The sequence below is a fragment of the Nerophis ophidion genome, linkage group LG03, assembly GCF_033978795.1.
Source record: "Nerophis ophidion isolate RoL-2023_Sa linkage group LG03, RoL_Noph_v1.0, whole genome shotgun sequence".
NCBI lineage: Eukaryota > Metazoa > Chordata > Actinopteri > Syngnathiformes > Syngnathidae > Nerophis > Nerophis ophidion.
This window is the reverse complement of record NC_084613.1, coordinates 21,205,061-21,223,921: the sequence shown is the minus strand read 5'-3', so window position 1 is coordinate 21,223,921 and position 18,861 is coordinate 21,205,061. Positions and strand designations below refer to the sequence as shown.

At 37.2% G+C, this 18,861-nt stretch overlaps 1 protein-coding gene across 7 annotated transcripts in view; it reads right to left on the bottom strand.

The window, feature by feature from the left end:
* The window catches only part of LOC133549306 (ankyrin repeat domain-containing protein 26-like), a 69,834-nt gene that overhangs the window by 48,686 nt on the left and 2,287 nt on the right, over positions 1-18,861 (bottom strand). For 5 of the 7 annotated variants that reach the window (XR_009806062.1, XR_009806063.1, XR_009806064.1 and 2 more), the window contains exons 2-11: positions 13,787-14,032; positions 11,714-11,828; positions 8,661-8,834; positions 8,477-8,583; positions 8,262-8,399; positions 8,005-8,090; positions 5,378-5,436; positions 5,239-5,302; positions 5,141-5,164; positions 4,770-4,991 (exon numbers count right to left, since the gene is read on the bottom strand). Coding sequence is in view for 4 of the 7 variants with exons in the window: in XM_061894565.1 (XP_061750549.1) it covers positions 4,770-4,991; positions 5,141-5,164; positions 5,239-5,302; positions 5,378-5,436; positions 8,005-8,090; positions 8,262-8,399; positions 8,477-8,583; positions 8,661-8,834; positions 11,714-11,828; positions 13,787-13,944 (1,147 nt within the window). In the remaining 3 variants the exon portion in view is untranslated. The remainder of the gene's footprint in view (positions 1-4,769; positions 4,992-5,140; positions 5,165-5,238; positions 5,303-5,377; positions 5,437-8,004; positions 8,091-8,261; positions 8,400-8,476; positions 8,584-8,660; positions 8,835-11,713; positions 11,829-13,786; positions 14,033-18,861) is intronic. The other 2 variants (XM_061894566.1, XM_061894567.1) reach the window with 2 other exon arrangements.

Here is an 18,861-nt window from a genome sequence, read left to right as displayed (position 1 = left end):
TTGTAGTGCATTCAATTGAATATGGGATGAAAAGGATTTGCAAATCATTGTATTCTGTTTTTATTCACAATTAACACAATTTCCCAACTCATATGGTAACAGGGTTTGTACATATATATATATATATATATATATATATATATATATATATATATATATGTATATACATGCATATATATATTCATATATGACAAACACAGTTAGGTCCATAAATATTTGGACATCGACACAATTTTATCTTTTTATCTCTACACCACCACAATGGATTGGAAATGAAAGGAAAATGTTCTTTAACTGCAGACTTTCAGCTTTAAATTGAGGATATATACTGTACATCCAAATCACGTAAATGATGTAAGAATTACCACTGTTTGAATATGTGCCTGACTTTTTCAGGCACCAAAAGTAATTGGACAAATTAAAGATTATAAATCCCACTTTCACTTTTTAAAATTCAATTGCATATTCTTTGCAGTGCATGCATGACAGCTTGAAGTTTGGACCGTATAGACATCACCAGAACAAGATGCTGTGCATCATCCCTGCTGATGCTCTGCCACGCCTCTACTGCACTGTCTTGAGTTCAGTTTTGTCCTCAGCAAGTGAAAAGCCATTTGAGTCAGATCAGTTGACTGACTCGGCCATTGCTTATCATTCCAATTCTTTGCCATAAAAAAATAAATTCTCAGTATGCTTTCGATTAGGGTTTCCTAATCTGTATGACCTCAGGGTTCAACTTTTCCACTAGAGGGTCCATGAGCCACTTGAATATTAACACTAAATTAGTAATCTTAATCTTGATTTATTTAAATTATATGAAACCATGTGTTAATCGCAAAGGTTATTTTGTATTTAACAAATTTAACTCTTAGCTTAGGTCAGGCTGATTAGAAAAACAAGTACTAACCAAATATACTGCATAAGACTAAAAAAATTTATACAATCATGTTGTGCTAAAATAAAATTATTAATGTTAATAACTGTCAACAAAAATGACATTTTAAGGAGAATATAGCTTCAACCTTTCAAAAGTCATAATTTAGCACTTGACAAACTTCTCTATGACTTTAGCTCCACATGTCTTCTAATTGAGATTGTCATTACTGCCACAAATGGTGGAATAGTGCATTACAAATGAGTACCGCTGTACCTCATACGGACCACAGCTGACAAACACATTTTTGGGCGGCCCTCAAGTAAAGAAACACTGCTTTCGATCATTGTCCGTGTGCACTGTGAAGCGCTGTCCAATGAGTTCTTAAGTGTGTGCACTGTGAAGCGCTGTCCAATGAGTTCTTAAGTGTTTGACTGAATGTGAGCCAAAAAAATTGCTCGAAACCGTTAGGAATTCCTCCAGTTGCTCTTGTCAGCAGTCACAATCATCAATGAACACAAGAGAAGCAGTACAATTGGCAGCCATGCACGTCCATGCCACGACACTATCACCACCATGCTTCATTGATGAGCTGCTATATTTTGGATCCCTTCTTCATACTTTTATTTTCCAATCACTCTTGTACAAGTTTATCTTGGTGTCATGTGTGCCTGGAATATTGTTCCAGCACCTTAAAGATTTTAAGATGTTTGCCAAAATTTAATCTGCCCATCCTGTTTTTGAGGCCCACGAATGATTTGCACGTTGTGGTAACTTTCTGCATTCACTCTGGTGAAGTCTTCTCTTGATGGTTGACTTTGACACACATACACTGTAGACCTACTTGCTGGAGAGTGTTGTTGATCTGGACAACTGTCGTGAAGGCTTTTTCTTCACCAAGGGAATAAATATTCGGTCATCGACTTCAGTTGTTTTTTTTCTTATGGTGTTTCTGGGATAACTGCTGCATTCACTGATATGAAAGTTCTTTGAATCTCATGTTGAGAAATGACCATAAGATATCAAATGCAAATAATCAAAATTAAGTTTTGATCTTTTATCTGCTCCTTGGAAATGTGATTACATTAAAACACATATATGTTCATGACACAGCTGAGCAGCCACTTATCCAATTACTTTTGGTGCCTTAAAAAGTGGAATGCACATATGAACTTGTAATTTCTACACCATTTAACTGATTAGGATTTACTTATCCTCAAATTAAGACTGAAAGTCTGCAGTTAAATATAGTCTTGGTCTCTTAGTCCGGAATTGGACTCCTAAAAATCAAATATATTGTAATTAGTCTACTTTTTAGGTGGATAAAATAAAATGTTGATTGATTTTTAATTTGTATCTGGCTCTTGGTAGAAAAAGGTTAGACATACCTGACTAAAAAATATTTTTTTCTGCATTTAAAACATATCCTTGTGGTCTACATAACATGCAATTGTGGTTCTTTGGTCAAAAATGTCTATAGATTACGGTATGTTTTACAGACCATCTTCAAGCTGCTTTCTGACCTTCTTCTCTTCAGGAGAAGGGGCAGTCTTTTTTACATGGGTTCGCTTAGACAGCATTTTCTCCCCATCATCTTTGTTGCTGTTTTAGCGCTTCCATAGTGACAAATTTAAGTTTGAATAAAATGTTACTTTGTATTACAAATGGCAACTAAGGGTGCATGTACAAACCCTGTTTCCATATGAGTTGGGAAATTGTGTTAGGTGTAAATATAAACGGAATACAATGATTTGCAAATCCTTTTCAACCCATATTCAATTGAATGCACTACAAAGACAAGATATTTGATGTTCAAACACATAAACTTTTATTTTTTTTTGCAAATAATAATTAACTTAGAATTTCATGGCTGCGACACGTGCCAATGTAGTTGGGAAAGGGCATGTTCACGACTGTGTTACATCACCTTTTATTTTAACAGCACTCAATAAACGTTTGGGAACTGAGAAAACTAATTGTTGAAGCTTTGAAAGTGGAATTCTTTCCCATTCTTTTTTTATGTAGAGCTTCAGTCGTTCAATAGTCCGGGGTCTCCGCCGTCGTATTTTACGCTTCATAAGGCGCCACACATTTTCGATGGGAGACAGCTCTGGACTGCAGGCGGGCCAGGAAAGTACCCGCACTCTTTTTTTACGAAGCCACGCTGTAGTAAAACGTGCTGAAAGTGGCTTGGCATTGTCTTGCTGAAATAAGCAGGGGCATCCATGAAAATGACGGCGCTTAGATGGCAGGATATGTTGTTCCAAAACCTGTATGTACCTTTCAGCATTAATGGTGCCTTCGCAGATCTGTAAGTTACCCATGCCTTGGGCACTAATGCACCCCCATACCATCACAGATGCTGGATTTTGAACTTTGGGGCAATAATAGCCTGGATGGTTTGCTTCCCTTGTGGTACGGATAACACAATGTCGAATATTTCTAAAAACAATTTGAAATATGGACTCGTCAGACCACAGAACACTTTTCCACTTTGCATCAGTCCATCTTAGATGATCTCGGGCCCAGAGAAGCCGGCGGGGTTTCTGGATGTTTTTGATAAATGGCTTTCGCTTTGCATAGTAGAGCTTTAACTTGCACTTACAGATGTAGCGAAAAACTGTATTTAGTGACAGTGGTTTTCTGAAGGGTTCCTGAGCCCATTGGTGATATCCTTTACAGATTGATGTCAGTTTTTGATACAGTGCTGTCTGAGGAATTGAAGGTCACGGTCATTCAATGTTGGTTTCCGGCCATGCCGCTTACGTGGAGTGATTTCTTCAGATTCTCTGAACTTTTTGATGATATTATGGACCGTAGATGTTGAAATCCATACATTTCTTGCAATTGCACTTTGAGAAATGTTGTTCTTAAACTGTTTGACTACTTGCTCACGCAGTTGTGGACAAAGGGGTGTACCTCGCCCCATCCTTTCTTGTGAAAGACTGAGCATTTTTTGGGAAGCTGTTTTTATACCCAATCCTGGCACCCACCTGTTCCCAATTAGCCTGCACACCTGTGGGATGTTCCAAATAAGTGTTTGATGAGCATTCCTCAACTTTATCAGTATTTATTTCCACCTTTCCCAACTTCTTTGTCACGAGTTACTGGCATCAAATTCTAAAGTTAATGATTACTTGCAACTAAAAAATTTTTTTATCGGTTTGAACATCAAATATGTTGTCTTTGTAGCATATTCAACTGAATATGGGTTGAAAATGATTTGCAAATCATTGTATTCCGTTTATATTTACATCTAACACAATTTCCCAACTCATATAGAAACGGGGTTTGTACAAGCCAGTCTTCCCCACAACAAAATATAAAAAAAAGGAACTTACTAACTACAGCATCATACTACAATGGCGGACTCGCGCAAATCACTCTGGGTAAACTTTTACCATATATGGAGATACCCGCTGATGTCACAATTGGGAAAAATTGCAAGAAGCACGTTTCGAGGAAGTATGGAAGAATATCCCCTCCATGCCTCCAAGGTTTGATTTAAAATTGTTGTGACCTACGCAGATCCCAAATAAGTACAAATCTGTACCAATAGTTAAGAAAAGTTGTCTTTCACAAAAGGGCTACATTAAATAATCCTTTAAAACTCACAATTTCACAGGTATATTTTACTAATTCCAAGTGAAAATATCTAAACAAACGTAACATAAATACATTTTCAGCTAATATAAAGTTTAATGACTAATTTCAAGATCACTTTTCGGTTTATAAAGCTCGTATCTCATGTCTTATTTCAAGAAATCTTACCAAGCAGATTTTTTTGCTCATTACAAGCAATTTTAAGAGGGAATTTTTTCCAGTCCTTTACAGAGTTGGCGTTTGTCCCCTGTTTTAAGGGGGTGAGCAAAGGAACAGCTTGTTTGATGCTTACTTTCACTTTCTGGAAGTATTTTCTTTAAACGTGGCGTCAGCGGGGTATGCGACTTCAACTGTTTCAGGTCTGGGGTGTTTTTTTGAGTTGCTTTTGGAAGCGAATCGACCTCCTGATCCTCGATAGAGGGACTGGAGCACACGAGGAGTTCATTGGATGTTGGAGAGGCCGCAGAGCCTTCAGGCAGAGATTTCCTACTGGTGTTGCTGATTTTATCCCAGTCTGATGGCGACACGAGCAAGCAAGGTGTGATTAATTGAGCACATCTCGCAGTTTGACTCTGTATGGATCTGTTTTTTAAGTTCAGCAAAAGCATGTGCGTTCAACTTGCAAGTCAAAATGTGGTTTCAGTCATTATTCCAAGAACTCACCCACACCCAAGTCTTCTAGCGCGTCTGTCACAAGCAAACACAAGGTTCAAGACACCTATTCACTGAGTGCTGAAAGCCTGCTTAGAAGTATTACTTACCTAACTTTTCGCTGTGTTCGTCTTCAATTTGATTTATAAACATTAACAATTGGTTTCTGTCGTTCTAGTCATGGAGGGAAATACCAAATTAGATCTAAGAAATTATATACCGTTTTTGCATTCATTTGGCACATCCTACCTCTCTCTGCTTGTCAGCCGCTTTCTGTCCACCAGAGGAAATCAACACTTTATTTTCTGCTATGGAAGGGGAGTGAATGCTTTTACATGAGAGAGATTTGCACAGAGCTATTTAGCATGAACAAGAGGGCTGGTCTGTGTCGTCTCGTAATGTCCCCTGAAGTGTACTTCAGTGAGAAGCTAGGCTTGCACCATTTTCCCCATTTGTTTACACCAGTCCTTCTCAATTATTTTCTGTTACGCCCCCCCGGGAAAAGAAAACAGTTCTTTGGTCAAAATGTGGCATAGATTGTTTTACAGACCACGCTAGAACTGTATGTTACTTTATTTTTTTTACAGTTGAACTGTATGTTACTTTATTTGTTTCATTAACAGTGTACAAAAGTTAACTTGTAAATGAAGCAATATTTTCACATTAACATTTTCATGTAACTGAACTGTGAGTTACTTTTACTCTGATAGTAATTCTTATTAATTCATTTTCCATGACCCCGAAAGGGACAAGCGGTAAAAAATGGATGGATGGATGGAATTACTTTATTAGGTCAATTATTTCCTTATTTATGGTTTAAAACACATGTTATGTGTACTTTGTATAATTTTTGCCCTCTGTGTTTCTGTTGTAATAGCTTGGCTCCACTGTTATTCACGCCACTACCTCTATATACTTCAGAGTTTGAAATGAATAAATTATTTTGTTTTGAATTATTTATGCTACGAGATATGTTATTTGAAATACAACTTCTTAAATTTTAACAGACATATTAGGTATATTTACACAAAGTGTCGGATAGGTAACTCCAGAAGCAGCCTGAACGTTACCCGGTAGTAGATCTAAAAGAAAATCAGTGACATCGCACATCACTAGATTATACTAGTTCTTCTCAAATAGTGGACCTGGGTCCTCCTAAGGACGTGGTGCAATGCCAGGTGCGTGTGACCCCTGGAAACATGCTTTATCAATATCATGCTTTAAACCTTGCTTCCAAAAGCTTTGCCCTACAAAAGCCATTAATCCTGACTTCCTCATTTTGATTAAAAAAACAACAACAAAAAACAGCACACATTATATTATTTATTTTTGTTTGGTAGGTTAAAGTGTTTTATATATTAGGATTCTGAGTTAATGTTGCTGATTAATTTAAATGTATTATTTATTAAGTTTATATATTTTATTTTTCAGTAAATAATATAATGGTTAAAGTTTAAATAATGATTTCTTTTTTATATCATGCAAATTGATGCACTTTAAAAATGTTCTGTTATAGACTAAAAACAATGTTAGCAAAGTTATAAGCATGTGAGCACTCTGAGAAAAAAGAGGAAACTGACAAAAAACGTAGGAAAGTTTCTATCGGCACTAAGTACTGCCACGAAAGCCCCGATAGAAAATTTTGAAAATCAAGACTAGATTTCCCGCAACTGGGTGCATTTTGACATTACATTTTATCTTTAGATTTATTCTTATCTACCAACCTCTTTTTAACACTTACATGTCCATTGTAATGTACAGCAGCATTTTTATTTATTTTTTTTTGTAAATTTTTTATAGTAGATATTTTATTAGCATTATCCTCATTGACAATGTAATGTAAATTTATATAACATGCATGCAAAGAGCTCAGAAACATTTCACATTTGACAACTCTATCCTATAGCCACGCCCCCTCGACAATGTCGCCATCTTCTCGCTGGCTATTAATAAATACTCTCGAACTACAACTGGTTTGGAACTAATAGTGTTCTGGGATTGTAATCATCCAAATATGATTAGCAACAAAGCAGAAAGCTGTCAACGTTGTGGATCGGCGAGCGAATGCAGGCGACAACAAGTAAGCTAGCTAGACGAGCATAACTATGCTAACTAGCGAGTTTGTTTCGGCGCCCAATCGTCCTCGTCCTGCAAATCAGTGCAACCTTTAAGCAAAAGGAACAGTAAGTACCTGCGGCTGTGGTGAGTGCTCAACACATTTTTGTTTAGATCCTATTTTTAAACAAATATTTCATTAAAAAGTGATTAAAAAAGTTCAAGTACCAATGATTGTCACGCACACACACGCACGCGCGCGCGCACGCACGCACACACGCGCGCACGCACGCACGCACGCACGCACGCACGCACACACACACACACACACACACACACACACACACACACACACACACACACACACACACACACACACACACACACACACTAGGTGTGGCTAAATTAATCTCTGCATTTGACCCATCACCCTTGATGACCCCCTGGGAGGGGAGGGTAGCAGTGAGCAGCAGTGGCCACGCCCGGGAACCATTTGTATCGATTTGTTTCATATGTTTAAGGTTATTAACTGTTGAGTTAATCTATATTTGTTTCTTTTTTTTTCTAAAATGATATTAAAGATACAGTATTATGCAGAGGTGTCCTAACAGTTTTATAGACAAATAATACTATTTATGGTCACGGTAGAGAGTGGGGGGAATGAAAGGTTTTCTTTCTGGGGGGTTGTAACAGAAAAAAACTGAGAAGCCCTTGATTACAGCTACTAGATGCAAGCTCATATAATCAAACCGACCTCATCTTCGGTTTAATTTGAGAAATATATCCTATTGTATCAGATATGAATAATATAAACTATTTACCATCATTGGCCATGTCTGATTTTGAGGTCCTTTTTGAGGCCGCCTGGCTCCCTTGTGGAACATGCTTGGTGATGAGGAGGGCACAACTAGAAGAGAGTCAGGACACCGACAATGTCACCATGTTTTCGCCCCTCAGCACGTCTCTGTAACACACGTGCTGAGGTTCCATGTGTTATTTTACGGGAAGAAAAAAGGAACAGTTGTTTTCTGCTAGAGCGCTAACAAAATGGCAGATGAGACAAGGAAGAGAAACATACTCATCATGGTTTCCCTTCCTAGCGTGGACTTCAGCCGATTGTCCTTTGTTATCCTTTAGTTTAGTATCTGCTTGAAGCTGCAGGAGCAATTGCACAATGCTGGAGTGTCCCTTCCCGGCAGCAGCCATTAATGGTGACCTACAAGTTTTAGTAAAACAAAAACAATTAGCACATTATTATAAATTGTATTGGTGTGTCATTTTTTTTCCCCCAACCTTTTGTTTTTGTCCAAAATATTAACATCAGCACCTTTCTTCAACAGAAATTCCGCCATATTTGATTTGCTCTCTTGAATCGCCACAGTTAGCGGTGAAAAGCCCTCCTGAGAAAATGACAAAGTTATCAGAATGCGTGCATTACAACAAAACTACTTCTTAGACATGCTATAGAGAGAATCACCAGATTCTGAGCGTTGATGTCAGCTTTGTACTTCATGAGCAAAACAACAATGGAGTGGGACGGGAAGCGAGCCGCTAAATGTAAAGCCGTGTTGCCATTCATGTCTGCCAGGTTGGGATCTGCATTGTTCTCCAGCAGGATGTTCACAATTTGCTCATGCTGGCCTTCCACTGCCTGAGAACACAGCAGAATTCATGAGGAAGAAACTACAGTGCCCAGCAAACACGCAGCATTATCCAAACCCAAACACAGTAATGATCCAAGATCAAAAACACAAACACCATAAAAATGCTACCAGTTCAAAATGCTGCAATCACAGGAATGCGGTGCGGGATTGACAAAACATTTAAACGCACGGAATAGCTCAGGGAACAAAACCGAAGTTAGCCAGGCTACAAGGGGCACCAAACGTGAAGGTAGTTTGTCAGCGTGCCCAGAATAGAGTTAGCAAAATGAAAAGGTACAGTAAATTTGAATTGTGCCCTATTTAGGGACTTTCCGTTGATGTGTAATAATGTCAAAGTCTTTCGAGGCAGATAGCGTGGCTGACTATGAAGTTGCAGCATTTTCTCACATAGTTGTTTTGGGGGTTTGTGTTTATTTTTGCAGTTTGCATCTCTTTTTAATCCTGCAGTGTGCTTATGGGACTGCGGCAGTTTTAATTTTTACGTATGATTTTAGCTCTGAATAATTTCTGTTTGCTGATGTCTGCCACTGTAGGAGACAGACAACTTCAGAGTAATTACCAAAAGTGTCTTTATTTGGGGGGGGGGGGGGGGGGGGGGGGTTATGCCTATAATCCACAATCCTTATGTAAAACAATATCACATGTTTATCTTTTTTAATGCATTCCTACTCAAATAAATGCTAGCAAAAGTCAGTAACAATGGTGCTGATGGAAACCACTCTACTCCGCCTTAAGAGCACTCTAAAAACATGCAAAAATCTCCATCAATGTTTTGAATGCATGTAAGTATATATGTAATTTAGTAAAAGGCACTTTTATAATAACATGATGTAGTATTTACTTATTCCTATTCACTTATTCTTCTCATTCTTTCTCAAAATGAGTTCCTTGGCGTTAGCTCTTATAATAACAATATTGCTAATACTTAGTTAATATTCAGGTCAGAAGGTGTAAAGAGAGTACTGTGGGCGTTTTTTAGATGGCCTTATGGGTGCAACAGATTACTCCCATTAGCTGCATTGTTAGCCACCTTGTACTTGCTGAACATTACAAATTAGAATACATTAAAAAAAAGAAACACATTTTCTTGTCTTACATAAGGATTGGGAATGATAGTCAATTGATAAAAGTTTAGTTCATGCGTAAAATGTTTTATTCAAGTGCATCTCATGATTAAATTGCACAAGCACAAAGGTGTAGGTAGAAGCAATTTTTATCTACTCTGACCGCTTTTGTCTCAGCAATTACTGATCATTCGTTCTTGCCGTGTACTACTAATATTGAAGAGATAATGATCAGGTTTAAATGAGAAACTTTGACGCCATACCAGCATATCTGGCAACATTAAAAAAAAGCTGCAATAAAAATTGTGCAAGCTATTTGCACCAAATGTTCTGCAAACATTCCACGAATAGGGCAAAAATCACCAAGCTTTGAATCATTAAAGGCCTACTGAAATGAGATTTTCTTATTTAAACAGGGATAGCAGGTCCATTCTATGTGTCATACTTGATCATTTTGCGATATTGTCATATTTTTGCTGAAAGGATTTAGTAGAGAACATTGACGATAAAGTTCGCAACTTTTGGTCGCTAATAAAAAAGCCTTGCCTTTATCGGAAGTAGCAGACGATGACGTCACCGGTGTGAGGGCTCCTCACATCCTCACATTGTTTATAATGTGAGCCTCCAGCAGCAAGAGCTATTCGGACCGAGAAAGCGACAATTTCCCCATTAATTTGAGCGAGGATGAAAGATTTGTGAATGAGGAAATTTAGAGTGAAGGCCTTAAAAAAAATATATTAAAAAAAAGTTAAAAATAAAAAAAGGCGAGGTCAAGTGAGAGCGATTCAGATGTTTTTAGACACATTTACTAGGATAATTCTGGTAAATCCCTTATCTGCCTATTGTGTTGCTAGTGTTTTAGTGAATTAAAGAGTACCTTAAAGTCGGAGGGGTGTGGCCACGGGTGTTTTGACGCCAGAGTCTCTGAGAGAAGTCGCGGCAGCAGCAGCACGACAGAAGCTCCGCTGATCTCCGGTAAGAGGCGACTTATTTCCACAATTTTCTCACCGAAAACTGCCGGTTGACATGTAGTCCTAATCCATGTTCGCTTGACCGCTCTGATCCATAGTAAAGCTTCACCTCCGGGAATTTTAAACAAGGAAACAACGTGTGTTTGTGTGGCTAAAGACTAAAAGCTTCCCACCTACATCTTTCTACTTTGACTTCTTCATTATTAATTGAACAAATTGCAGAAGATTCAGCAACACAGATGTCCAAAATACTGTGTAATTGCGCGATGAAAAGAGACGAATTTTAGCCGTAAGTGGTGCTGATCTAATATGTCCCCTCCAACCAAAAACGTCACAAACACGCGTCATCATTCCGCGACGTTTTCAACAGGAAACTCAGCGGGAAATTTAAAATTGTAATTTAGTAAACTAAACCGGCCATATTGGCATGTGTTGCAATGTTAGGATTTCATCATTGATGTATAAAATGTCAGACTGTGTGGTCGGTGGTAGTGGGTTTCAGTAGGCCTTTAAACCTTAGTAGCCACTTGCAACGGTAGCATCGTTACACTGCGTTTTGAAAACCTACAAAGACGCATGTGCTGCTAAAGAAGCTGGCCGAAAGTAAAATCTAAATTTCAAATTTCAAATATGATAAATACAATTAAGTAATCAGCATGAGCTTAAAGAAAAATACATTGTGCATCCCTAATTTGCATGAACAAGTACCAGTTTACCAGCTTTCATTACTAAAAAAAAAAAAAAAGGATAAAAAGTGTAGCAAAAAGTTCATAGGGTTTGTTGATAACTTCTTCAATATTAAAAATTAATAAATAAAAACTGCAGAAATACCTTCATTAAGGGAGACTTATTTTGATTGTCGAATAAATTGGGATTGGCTTTTTTCTCCAAGAGGAATTTCACCGCCTCAACCTTTCCGCCGGCACAAGCGAGCTGAAGTGCTGTCCTGCAACAAGAGAGAGAGATGTGTATGTCTTTATATACTTCTGTGGGCAATCAATCCATTGCAACTGGGCCGCTCACTTTGTCTTAGAAGATGTTTTATCTCTCATATGAGGGCACATAATCAGTTAATGTCAGATCTACTCTGACACAAAACATAGACCAGATCTGACCAATGTTAAGTCTGTGAGCATAATCTGAAGAAGTGTGCCGCGATGAAAGACGAAGCGTCTTCTAAGACAAACTGAAAAGTCCAGTTGCGATCGATTGAGTTCCCGGAAAACATCCATAGATACGTCTTTATTCACATTTGATTATTATTGGAAAACCCTAGCACAGTGGAATCTGGATTAAAAAACATAATTGGTTCTTGAAGATGGTTGGTTCGTAAACTGAAAAGCATACCCTATAAGAAACAATGTAAATATGAAATATTGGTTTTAGCCTCGACAAAAGTCCCTCTTTTAGTAAGAGAACGCACACTTTGAAGACACTATGTGTATATACAGGGTTTCCCCTACATGTAATTGATATTGGCGCACCGCCAAGGCATGATACATGCTACTACAGCTTCAAAAAAAACATTATTCTTTTTGCCTTAAAAACGAATTTAATTAATATATTGTATGAATGGATATACTGCATATAGTCTATTATTTACGTTCTATTATCCATAATGGTTTTGAAAAAGAACTCCAACACCATAAAAACCTTCTTCTATGCTTTACTTTGAAAAACTAAACTGTTCATATGAATCGTTTGTCAGGGACATTACAGCTGGTAGCACACCTAAAACGGAGTTGAATAGGAGAGAACGTTAAGGACAAATATATTTCAGGTTAATTAATGCATTTCTTGTTCAAACTACCTTCTTCTGACGTTACGACCAACAATAACGTTTAACTTTACGCTGTGTGCATCTTCAACCCTCTGTTTGAATTTATCTCGACTGTGCATGTTGTCCCTTTGCACGCGTGGGGTTTCTTCAGGGACTTCAGGTTACTCCCACATTCCAAAAAGATGTTAGGTTCATTGGAGACTGTTTATTGTCCATAGATATGATTGTGAGTGTGAATGATTATCTATCTGTGCCCTGCGATTGACCATGCTAATTTGGGTTAGCTTGTCAATGGTATAGTCCATTGTATGTTTGCATTAAGATAGTGTCATTATTGCAAACCTTCATCCTGCAAAACTATTTATTTTTTCAGTTTATTTCAAACTACATTGTTAATTTAACTTAATTCCTACATGTACTGTACATGCACTTTATATGTTTATAGATATTGTAAACTGTATGTATATAATGATTTCTCCAGATTCTCTGAACCTTTTGATGATATTATGGACCGTAGATGTTGAAATCCCTAAATTTATTGCATTTTCACTTTGAGAAACATTGTTCTTAAACTGTTTGACTATTTGCTCACGCAGTCGTGGACAAAGGGGTGTACCTCGCCCCATCCTTTCTTGTGAAAGACTGAGCTTTTTTTGGGAAGCTGTTTTAATACATAATCATGGCACCCACCTGTTCCCAATTAGCCTGCACACCTGTAGGATGTTCCAAATAAGTGTTTGATGAGAATTCCTCAATTTTATCAGTATTTATTGTCACCTTTCCCAACTTCTATGTCACATGTTGCTGGCATCAAATTCTAAACTTAATGATTATTTGCAAAAAAAAAAAGTTTATCAGTTTGAACGTCAAATATGTTGTTTTTGTAGCATATCTGAATATGCTATGAGCATGGATTGAAAATTATTTGCAAATCATTGTATTATATTTATATTTACATCCAACACAATTTCCCAACTCATATGGAAACGGGGTTTGTATATAGACGTAAACTTACGCAAACAGAGGGATTCGGAAATCGAATTTCCACTGTATATTGATATAAATCCCTCTCGCGCAGCAACCACACACTCCCATAATAAACACCTGTCAACCTCCATACTGACCTGTTCTGCTTGTCCACCTCATTGACGTTGATGAGTTCGGCATAATGCTCCAACTTGCCGATGTTGCCCTCCGAGGCGGCCTTGTGCAGCTTCTCAGTCTCCATTTCTTTTGCGTCATTTGAAGGCGGCTTGTTCTTGAACCCGAAGAGTTTTTTCATCCTAGCACAGCAGCAAAGCGATGCTTTCGCACCGCCACTATCTGCTACTTCACTGGCGTTAAAGGATCACCGATAGCGGCTTTCATCCCTTCACAAAAGAGATCAAATGTGAGACATCACTACAGTGATACGTTCCTGAACAAAAATCTAAACCTGCAGGAAAATGACCAAGTATTTATAGTTTTTTGTATTTTTAATACCAATGAAGCATCAGATAAATAATAGTTTGGTGAGATTGATATTTTCACAAATATTTCTTTTTTATTATGTTGTTCAAAACATATATTGTCATATTGTTCAGAAGTGGGCCATACACAAAATCTGGATATCGAGCGTTGAAATCTCCATTTAGGCATCTCTCCGTAATTCGCATGTATCCCTGTGCGTGCATAAGCTTTGGCGGGCCATCAGTTTGATACTGCAGCGTAGTCGTGAAATTTATGTTTGACGAGACTTTTTATTTTAATATATTGCTACCATATATACAAAATAATACAAATAACTGTTCTATTCATGTTTACTATTAATTTATTTACGTGGACCCCGACTTGAAGAAGTTGAAAAACTTTTTTGGGTGTTACCATTTAGTGGTCAATCTACTAATACAAGTTTCAATCAAAAAGCACCATAAAGTATTGTTTAAATATTTTAGTATTGCACAATAACAAGGTATTATTTGGACCAGTTTACTTTTGAATATAATTGTATACAAGACTGATAAGGGATCCATCCCTGCTTTCGCTCTCCATCAGTTTAGGAGTTCTTGGCCTAGAAAACCTTGAAGACCCCAGTATGTATCTTGCCTATCGCCCGAGGTAAACTGGGATAGGCTCTAGCTCAGAGGTGTCCAAACTTTTTAACTGGTGTGCTGGAAGCCGACTGCATGCAAAGTAAATATATTTACACACACACACACACATATATATATATATATATATATATATATATATATATACATATTATATATATATATATATATATATATATATATATATATATATATATTAGGGCTGTGAATCTTTGGGTGTCCCATGATTCGATTCAATATTGATTCTTGGGGTAACGATTCGATAATATATCGATTTTTTTCGATTTGATTCAATTATCGATTCAAAAACGATATTTTTCCGATGCAAAAGGATTCTGTATTCATTCAATACATAGGATTTCAGCAGGATCTACCCCAGTCTGCTGACATGCTAGCAGAGTAGTAATTTTTTTTAAAAAAAAGCTTTTATAATTATAAAGGACAATGTTTTATCAACTGATTGCAATAATGTAAATTTGTTTGAACTATTAAACGAACCAAAAATATGACTTATTTTATCTTTGTGAAAACATTGGACATAGTGTGTTGTCAAGCTTATGAGGTGCGATGCAAGTGTAAGCCACTGTGACACTATTGTTCTTTTTCATTATTTTTATAAATGTCTAATGATAATGTCAGTGAGGGATTTTTAATCACTGCTACTGTATGCAGAAATTATAGCTAATATTGATACTGTTGTTGATAATATTAATTTTTGTTTCACTACTTTTGGTTTGTTCTGTGTCGTGTTTGTGTCTCCTCTCAATTGCTCTGTTTATTGCAGTTCTGAGTGTTGCTGGGTCAGGTTTGGTTTTGGAATTGGATTGCATTGTTATGGTATTGCTGTATAGTGGTTTGTTGGATTGATTAGAGAAAAAAAAAATTTTAAATAAAAAAAAAAATCGATTTTTTAAAAATGAGAATCGATTCTGAATCGCACAACGTAAACAATTCGATTCGTATTCGAATCAATTTTTTCCCACACCCCTAATATATATATATATATATATATATATGTATATATATATATTTATATATATATATAAATAATTGCATATAGGATATATAATTAATAATTGTTATAATAGGATTATTACGAGTATGTGAAATTCGACCCCTATCTTGTTTACCTTTATGACAACCTCCTTAAAAGTTTTTTAATCAATCAGAAATGTCAGGCAGCTAAAATGCGCCGAACATGGATAAGTGTGGAGAGAGTTTTGCATTTTTTCCATCATCTCTTTGATTTTTTTATGCTGATCTGACTTTTTTTTTTTTTTTTTTTTAAATATCCACAAAGTTCAATGAGCAGGATGTTTTATGTGTGACCATGTTTGTTGAATTTTTTTTCTGCACCATGAGTAGGGTAGGTTGTCTGGATTGGGTCCTAAAGGTAAATGTTGCGCACACAATACCCATCCATCCATCCATCCATCCATTTTCTACCGCTTATTCCCTTTCGGGGTCGCGGGGGCCGCTGGCGCCTATCTCAGCTACAATCGGGCGGAAGGCAGGGCACACCCTGGACAAGTCGCCACCTCATCGCAGGGCCAACACAGATACACAGACAACATTCACACACTCACTCCGGCTTCCTCCCACTTCCAAAGACATGCACCTGGGGATAGGTTGATTGGCAACACTAAATTGGCACACAATACCATTGATGTACAATTAACAGCCACTGACTAGAGTGCACTTAGTTGACCACTAGATGGTGACAGAATGGCAGCTATCAGACTGCTGATTAGTCATATAGAGAAAAAGCTGCTATGGGCAAATTGTTGGGCCCTTGCCGTCTCCTGGGCCAAATTGAAGATGCCAGTGGGCCGTAGTTTTGACACCTCTGCTGTAGTTTATCCGTGACCTTAACATGAACAATTGATTTTTAAAAAACACCTGAAAGATTATCAAACAGAAAAGCGTCAAGACACACAAATTACTGTCTGGCTGTGTAAAGATGTTTCAATGTCGCCCTGTAGAAATATATAACATTAATACTTCATTTATTTTATTGCGACTAGGGCTGTCAAAATTAACGAGCTAACTCATGTGACTAATCACAAAAAAATATTGCATTAATCGTGTACTTATTTAGATTATTCATGCAATTTATTTTGCCCGTACTAGCTCTTTTACCTTAACTGCTATACAGTCAGTGATTAGATCGATGCTTATGTCAAAATGAACGAGGACACTATGATTGGTGTGGTCCTTGGCAAATAAACTGCCTGAAAAAACTATAGATTAAACCGTTACAAAGTTTTGTGCAAATAAATGACATGCATTTAAGTAAAACATAAAAAGAAACATTCATGGATAGTGTTCTGACAATAAACTTGCATTTGTGTGAAAATTGTAGTTATGCAAGCGGGTAATCACCTGTGAATAATCAGGATTAATTCAAATTCCAAAATGGGATTAATCTAATAAAAAAATAATTATTTCAAATTTAAATACTAATGATTTTCACACACACACACAAGGTGTGGTGAAATTTGTCCTCTGCATTTGACTCATCCCCTTGTTAATCCCCTGGGGGGTGAGGGGAGCAGTGGGCAGCTGCGGTGGCCGTGCCCGGGAATCATTTTTGGAGATTTAACCCCCAATTCCAACCCTTGATGCTGAGTGCCAAGCAGGGAGGTTATGGGTCACATTTTTATAGTCTTTGGCATGACTTGGCCAGGGTTTGAACTCAAAAGGCCACTGAGCCCTAATGTTTGCAATAATACTAGGCCAGTACCACCGATAAGACCACCTAACTTGGACATTTTTCAAGATCATTAAATAATTTTGCAGTTTTTGGCTTTAATCCTTGACAGGACAAACATTTTTAGGCAAACAAAAATCTACGATATAAAACTTTGTCCTAAAATCTAGTAAACAATACAATTCCTTGGAAAAAATACAGTAAATAACACAAAAACTATTACTGGAAGGACAACACACAAGCACAGAGAGGAGACATTCAATTGCAAATATTAAAATAACACTGCCATTCCTAAAATAAAACTAAATACATGAAAATGTTTGCAGCACAGTTTTATGTTAACATTCTAAAGTTATTTAAGTAGTTTTATGTTATTAAAGTGTTATTATTCACCACACCACCAACATTGTCGAAATCTCCCCAAACCTGTCCTATCATTTGAGCGACGTTTTTGCAAAACATTTTTGTCTGTAACAGAATATCTGCAGATATCTGCAAATCTAATTTCGTAATGCAACATTAACACAAATATTGCCGCTGTCTTATTGCAGTTAGTTATTATACACTATATAATCAAAAGTATACAATTGTCTGTGTAGACAAAATTGTAAACATCTGGCAAAGATAATGAATAGTTGAATTATTCACATTAACTTTGGCCAAATTAAGCACAATGAAATCATAATATATAATAATAACAAGTCAAGAAACCCTTTCAAATGCAAAAAACATTTTTCATTACTGGAATGTTTTTTTACTATTGTAAATGGCAGGTCAAAAACTTCCATCAATTCTCTACTGCTTGTCCCTTATGGGGCCGCAGGGGGTGGTGGAGCCTATCCGAGCTTCACACGGGCGGAAGGTGGCGTACACCCTGGACAAGTTGCCAACCATCACAGGGCCAACACAGATAGACAGACAACATTCACACTCACATTCACACACTAGGGCCAATTTACTGTTGCCAATCAACCTATTAAGACAAAAACCTAATCATCCTAAAGAAGTAAACACATTTTTAAAAGCAAAATGGACTCTCAATATATGATAGCAAATATTTCCCTTCAATAGATATTGAACATCTTTAAGTGCAATGTTTCCTCTAATTGGAAAAACTATGTCAGGTGGTTTGTTTTGTTGTCTTTTGTTGACAACTGCAACTCTTATGACATTTTTAATGCCTCTGGACATCGTCCATCCCTCCATCCATGTTTTTCCGCTTGTCCCTTTTGAGGTCTCGGGGGTGCTGGAGCCTATCTCAGCTGCACATGGGCATAAGGCGGAGTACACCCCGGACAAGTCACCAATTCATCGCAGGGCCAAAACAGAGACAGAGACAACATTCACACACAAGGGCCAATTTAGTGTTGCCAATCAACCTATCCCCCAGGTGCATGTC